Source organism: Corapipo altera, unplaced genomic scaffold (genome assembly GCF_003945725.1).
Source record: "Corapipo altera isolate COAL_440 unplaced genomic scaffold, ASM394572v1 48b, whole genome shotgun sequence".
NCBI classification, from domain to species: Eukaryota; Metazoa; Chordata; class Aves; order Passeriformes; family Pipridae; genus Corapipo; species Corapipo altera.
Genome location: NW_020884884.1, coordinates 17,534,303 through 17,541,421, shown reverse-complemented (window position 1 = coordinate 17,541,421; position 7,119 = coordinate 17,534,303). Strand labels below are relative to the sequence as shown.

The following is a 7,119-nucleotide window of genomic DNA, read 5'->3' as shown; positions in this document are numbered from 1 at the left end:
AAAAATCACTCCAGCTGGGAGTAGCAGCACAGAGAACTGAATTACAGAACCTTTATAAGTTACTTCAAACTTTATTCTGTGTTTCAGCTAAATCCAGCACACCAGTCACAGGAGATCAATGACAAATGCTGAACAGCACATCTCACTAACACAAATATGTGAAATGCTGGCCACTGTCTGTAGGTGATCTATTCAGCTGCTGGATCTAATTGTTTAACTAAATCCATTTCCTGGCGTTCTGAAGTAAGTCCTCTCCTCCCTACTTAATCAATACTTCCTCAAAAGAAATTCTTATTGTTCTTCATTTGTTTGCTTTCTGTTTAGGCATGTTGCGTGTGGCGGGATGCTACATAAAAATCCAATTAAGTTATATACATTTTCACCCATGTGATTCTCCTCACAAATTGTTCCCCATTTTTCCATGCCCTCAGGTGACGTAGCCCCATGGAATTACTCAGACTTTCATCCAGCAGTGCAGTTTCAGTACTTTATTTTGAAAGTCTCTTAATACCTAGTTTAAAACAAGAGAACAAATTAAATGTAAAGTGTTCTTTATTAAATAACTCAAAAGGTAAAGCAAATTGTGCAGTTAAGAAAGACAACAATGTGGCCAAAGGATTTTTACAGCAGAAAACCAACAGCGGCGAATGAGCATTTCAGTCTAGCAGCCAAACTGTCCTCATTTTTATGGAGCTAATTTCGGTCTTCAAATTGTGACTTGTTTTTTAAAAGATATGCTGCTAGAAATTCAATGGGATTTGGCGGTCTGTAAAGAAAAAAAGTAAATCAAAAGCAATTATTTTTTGTTATATGAAATTAGGTAGCTGAAGAACTAATCACCATCCCTTAAAAGAAACATAACTCCTCCCCAACACTTACAAGTATTGATTTAGGGATGACTGACTGCCTAGAGTGACTCTGAATTTCCAGTTTATGTCTAATGAGGAAGTTTTTAAAAAGGGGTCTTAGTCTCTGTTGGTTCAAAATTACTAAATTGCTATGGTTATACACCTAAAACTAGGGTATAGTCTGTAAGTATAAATATGGTACACGATTAGATGTGACATGCATTTGCCTATTTCTTTGACTCATGCTATATAAAGTAAAACTGAATCTGTCAGTGCTTTTTTGCTTAATTTTCTTCAAGTGGTTATTGTGTAGCTTTGTGCATTAAAGTTCTTTTCATGGTTTCTGGCAACTGAAATGAACACAACAAAACTTTAAGTTTGAGAAGTGCTGTAACTTGCAAGCAGTCAATAATAAACACTTCTGATCACTGGCCTTAGTTTGTAACTTTTTTAAAAAAAAGCTCCTCCAGCTACAGTGCATGAATCCTGCTAATCTGGATTTTGTCCACAGAATAAACGACAAACTTAATTTTTCCACACTGGGTCAGACAAAAGGTCTGGCAGTGAGCAAATACATCTATAAAGAAGCATAAAAAATGGAAGAAATGCACAGAGATATTTTTCTGGCCCACCCCTTTGGCTCCCAAGCATGTACCAATATCTGAGCTACCACCCTTAACAATCCGAGTGGATTCCTCTACAGCTTTGACCAGTTGCCTCCTGAGCACAAATAAAACCTTAATGTCCTCAACCTAAGGCAAAAAAAATTACGTAGCTTAATTATGTGACCTGTGAAGGATCAGCTCCTTTTGTTCATTATAAATTTGCTACCTGTTTCACTTTATTTCATTATTGTATCAGAAGAGATAATAGTCCATCCCAACTCATCATCTCTACACTGTTGTGATTGAACGATTCCTGATATATTCTCCCAGAGAAGTCTCTTTTCTAGATATCATCTATTCAAGTCACTCTGTAGACAGACAGTATTCCTTCTGACCACCTTGTCACTCTTCTTACTTTTTCACATTCTACCAGAATACAGGAGAGTTGGAATTACACATAATATTAAAAATACAAGAACATTATAAATTTAAATAATGACATAATGCTTGTTTTTTAACCCTTCAATTTCTAAGTACTTCTATTCAGAATTTATTTTTTACTAGAGCAATGCATTGACATATATATGTAACAGCTTAAAGATATGTTTTCATACGGGTAATTGTCAACTCAGAATCTAACATTTTGTCACTAGCATTTGTCACTACCCTCCTAGGTCTAAAATTTTCTGTTATTGGGATTCAATCTTTTGCTTTTTGCCATAGTTTCAATTTTTCATAGCATTCTTGAAGGTTTTATGAAATTCCTGTGCAATTACTTGCAATTCATCAACTTAAAAAAAAAAAAAAACCAAACCAGAAACCCAAACACCTATACCTGGTCTGTAAAACTCAGTCTCATTAATAAATTTTATCAGCCTCTTCTTCAAATTGTTATAAATTATACTTTCCATGATTCTAGTGTTGATCTTATTTCACCATGAAAATTCACTATTTACTTCTACCCTCTATTTTGTCCACTGAGTTCTCCATCCATATAAAGACTTTTCCTTTAATCTCACAGCAACTAACTCTCTTTAAAAGCTTTTAGTGAATGGCTGCGTGAGAAACTTTTTGGAAATTTAAACAGACTGTATCATCTGCATTCCTCTTTACATGTGCTTGCTGACTCCTTCAATAAACTCTAAGACACAACACCTGACAAAAAATTGTGTTGACTCCTCCCAAATACCGGCTCACTATCCTGCATAATTTCTACTGAATTCCAGGCGTAGCCATCAGACAGACTGGGCTGTTCCCTAATATTTTTATATTCCTTAGAAAAAGAACTTGGCATCCATTAGTTACTTTCCACTTTGATTTTAATCAGATTATACAGCAGAGCTGATAGCTCAGTTTTCTCCCTCCCGAGGGGTTATTATGCTCCACTGAACAGCCAATTTGACCTGCCAGTTTGATACTGTTGGATTTTATACCTACACATTCCCCAACCTCTTCTATCAATGGTCCAGTTTCACTCACGTGATGAGTCCCCATAAAAAAAGCTTCTTCCATAATGATGATTTAAATAAATAAATAAATAAAAGATAAAGGAAAAAGCTAGCCTGAAACACAAGTATCCAGAGTGTAAGTGTGGGGTATGCACCTCACAGGTGTTTTATACTGAGTGTGCAGCAGAACTCCCGCAGATGTCAGCTGAAGATCTGCACACTGCTCAGGTGTACACACAGGGTGGACCTTCCTAGGTGCCTGATTTTGCCTAATTAGCTCTCTGTACTCTGCAGTTCAAATTCACAACTCCTTTTGAACTTAAGACACTGCTGATGATTGTTCTGACTGTAGGTGCCATGATGCCTTTATGGTCATCCATACCAGTTTTTGATTTTGTTATTTCAGTGAAATTGAGTGATGGTCACATGCAGTTCTACTTGCCACTAGCAAGGATAGCCAAATTAATTTCGAGTCTTTTAGTGTAAGATGAACAGCTGTTTGCTGTTATTGAAGGATACCCTTCTGCATTGGCTGGTAAGAGATTTGGGGCACCTCAACAGCATAATCTTCACTCAGATGATAAACTATCAGTTTGCTTCTTGCTGTGTTGACAGTGCAGGGTCAGCCTGACTTCCTGGAAAGCATTTTAATCTCCAACAAAGACGCACGTCAGGCCTGATTTGTCTTGCTTTCTTTCAAACGGCAAGAACTCTTTATAATTTCACACTACAAAAATCTTCAGAACTAGAACAACTTCCTGCCTTACTTTTATAAGGTGAATTATGTGACAAAATTAGTAACAAAAATAACCCCATTTTTCCCTCCAAAACTTTTGCAGTAGCACACCTCATTGGGGGATCATGAATTCAATGAATAACTCTTATCATGCCATATGCACCCAATAAGCATGATAAGCACCTCACTGGGGAACACATCCTGCACAGCCAATCACAGTAATTTATAGGTTCATAAACCTGTTGTAACGACGTTCTTACAACTACCAGAACAATGTGTGGTGTGCAACTACCAGAACCATGTGCCTGAAAGGTGATGTACTGCCCAAGTTTGAGACCCACATTTTGCCAAGAACAGAAGGAACACTGAAGCATTTTACCTCTCTTTTGCAAGAACAGCAAGTCCCTGTAGCAAGATAGGTACAACTGTCTGATCCAAGTAGGCACGTGTGGGTAATGACTGAAGATCAACCTTCTGCTTTGATGTTTTCTCTGCATTTAGTTTCTCATTTTCTACTATCCTCTGAAGTACAAAAGAAAAAGTGAATCCACATTGATAATAGCAGCCACATCTGTTTTGGAAGTACAAAATACCCAACTCTGTGCAATTCACTGGCAATAACTTCTTTACATCTTCTAAGAAAATTTAAGTGTGTATTTTTCCTTGCACAAAAACCTAATCCAGAGGAGCCTTCCGTTAAATTCTTATGTCTTGGGGAAACAATGTTAGGAAGTCAACAGTTTTCTAAAACAGAAGATATCCAATCTGTATAATTATTATTTCTGCTTTTGCATTCACAGATTTGAATTCTACACCACTAAGACACAAATGACTACTAACAAGAGCAGTTTCAATTACATGGTTCCTGTATGCATGTGCTTCTAATACAAAATGCTAAAAGCGCAAGAAATTCGGGTGAAGTCTGACAAAGGGGACTCTGCTAAAGTTGAATACTTTGAGACCATGCTCTATCCAAGTACAGATGGACACATTAAAGAAAATGCTTCCACGTGCTTTTTAGTCGAAAATCAAAAATTTTAACTGTAGTTAAAAAATTATACCATACCGCTGCCAGGAAACCAAATGTATTCAACACAAGGTACATGAATCTACCAATACAGGACCAACATATCCAGGGACACAAGTCATCAAAGATGTTTAAGAATAGTTTCTGCAAAAGCTTAGCACAGAGCAGGACCTTATAATGGAGGGAGACTGAAGGCTTTTGAAGGAATTGTAAATAATGCCATATAGGTAGGATGGGACTGTCCTGCTCTACTCTGTGCTGGTGCAGCCTCACCTGTAATATTGTGTGCAGTTTTGGGCACCACAATATAAGAAAAATATAAAGCTGTTAGAGAGCATCCAAAGGAGGGCTACTAAGGTGGTGAAGAGTCTAGAGGGGAAGACATATGAGGAGCAGCTTGGAGGAGGAAGAGCATATGAGGAGGTCACTTGGTCTGTTCAGCCCGGAAGACACTGAGGGGAGACCTCATTGCAGTCTACAACTTCCTCACATGGCAAAGCAGAGGGGCAGACACCAATGTCCTCTCTGGTGAATGGCATGAAGCTGTGATAGGGAAGGGTTAGATTGGATTTTAGGAAAAGGCTTTTCACCCAGTGGGTGGCTGAGCAATGAATCAGGCTCCCCAGGGAAGTAGTCACAGCCTCAAACCTGACAAAGTCCAAGGAGTGTTTTGACAATGCCCTCCGGCATATGATGTGATTCTTGGGGCTGTCCTGTGCAGGATCAGGAGCTAGACTTTGATGACTCTTGTGGGTTTCTTCCACCTCAGAATACCCTGTGATTCTATTACTCTAATCCACACTGTTACCAACAGCAAGAGAATGGACTGTATCTACTCCTTCTCAGCATATGTAATTAAAGATAGTTTGGATTATTCTGATGCAAATTTTCTATTGACAAGAATATGAAAAGAATCTTTCCCTTTGATACTTCCACAGAAATACCATAAACTCCTTCTATTCCCCTCTCTGTAATAAAAGTCCAGATGGCTTTTTTTGTGGCATAATAGATTATACAAATGTATATATATCATAGATAGCAACAGAACAGATAATGATCATAAGATACTTAAAAAAACCCACCATCTCATTAAAAGGTGCATTATTTACTTCAGAACCATTAAGTACAATGGAAGCAATACAACAGAAAATATATACAGCCATTTATGCAAGGGACAGGTATCTATTGGCTTGATTTCCAGCTAACTTTCTTAGGAACATTACAATTACTGAAGCCAGACTCAAGACTCAATGTTTTTTCCTTTGACCAGGAATGTGACTTCCACTGTACTTTACAACAACAACAGCTTTGTTACCTCTACATTTTCAGTGAGACCGTATTCGGAATGTGGATTTTCTGGAACCTGTAAAATAACAGATGGTCAGCAAAGAGAAAATGCTCTTTTTATTCACGTAGCATTATACACATCAAATATTGCAATACCTGTGGCTGTCCCTCCATAATCTGTTCTCCCTCCATGATCTGAAAACTGGAATTTGCTGGACGTGCAGAAAATCTTGGAAAGCAATAAAAGCACCGGTTAGCAGGCTGAGATGGAGCCCAGTGTGAGTTAAGCGATACTGCATCACTTGGTTACTAATGGTTACTAAGGCACAATTACGAGAGTGCAGAGAGAGTTCCCCTGCGCTCCCCCCGCGCCAAACTTGAACGCGTTTTTCCCACACGCAGAGCCGAGAAGTGCCTTAAGGTTCGGGGCAGGTCCCCTGAAGAGAGCGGTACCAGGACTAGGAAACACAGCATTCATCCCCGCGGGAAGCCGGAGACACCCCTTATCCTCCGTCCGTCCGTCCGTCCGTCCGTCCCACCCCGCCCGCCACAGCGCCGCGAGACCCCCCGTGGGCAGGGCCGGGCTGGGGCCCCGCCGCACCTCAGGCCACGTACGGCCGCCGCCCCCGGCCGTGCCCCAGGCGCCCCGCGGGGGAAAGGCGGCCCCGCCGCTCGGCTCTCACCGGCAGTCGGTTCGGGCTCTCACCGGCAGTCGGCGGGACTCCGGGACTCCGGGATCGGCGGGACAGCAGGAGCGGCTCCGCAGCAACCGCGGCCGCCGTCGCGAGTTGTTTTGACGTCATGAAGCGGCCGCGCCGCCACCGCCCCCCGGCGCACTGCGCGTGCGCGGGGCGGGGGAAGCGGGGAGGGAGCTCGGGAAGGGCGGTCATTCCTGGGTGTCTCGCGGGGCGTTTGTGGATACGAGCAAACCTTTGAGAAACGCTGGCGGTTGGGGGCTTTGTGCTGCAGAAGTGTGCTCATCGTCAACGCGGTTTGATGTCTGAGGAGCTCCCTGTGATGGTCACGAAAAATAACTGTGCTGAAGTTAATGTGGAACTGAAAGTGGGGATTTGTTAGTGGCATAACCTTCCAGAGCTGTGTAGAATGCGGTTTTCACACAACGATGACTGTTGGCCGTTAATTTTCTCTGTGTAAACAAAAACGCGGC

The 7,119-nt window shown here is 41.1% G+C and overlaps 1 protein-coding gene across 2 annotated transcripts; it reads right to left on the bottom strand.

Annotated features, from left to right (window-relative positions):
- Nucleotides 1-473: 473 nt before the first annotated feature.
- On the bottom strand, nucleotides 474-6,786 carry DPY30 (dpy-30, histone methyltransferase complex regulatory subunit). Of its 2 annotated transcripts, none has more exons than XM_027641610.1 (5): nucleotides 6,635-6,786; nucleotides 6,108-6,180; nucleotides 5,980-6,027; nucleotides 4,017-4,159; nucleotides 474-766 (listed from the first exon to the last, which is right to left on the bottom strand). In XM_027641610.1, exons 2-5 carry the CDS (start codon nucleotides 6,141-6,143, stop codon nucleotides 694-696), a joined length of 300 nt encoding a protein of 99 aa, XP_027497411.1. In that variant the 5' UTR covers nucleotides 6,144-6,180; nucleotides 6,635-6,786; the 3' UTR covers nucleotides 474-693. The 2 variants fall into 2 exon arrangements, with proteins under 2 accessions (XP_027497411.1, XP_027497410.1); XM_027641609.1 differs by having other exon boundaries at nucleotides 6,658-6,786.
- Nucleotides 6,787-7,119: the final 333 nt, after the last annotated feature.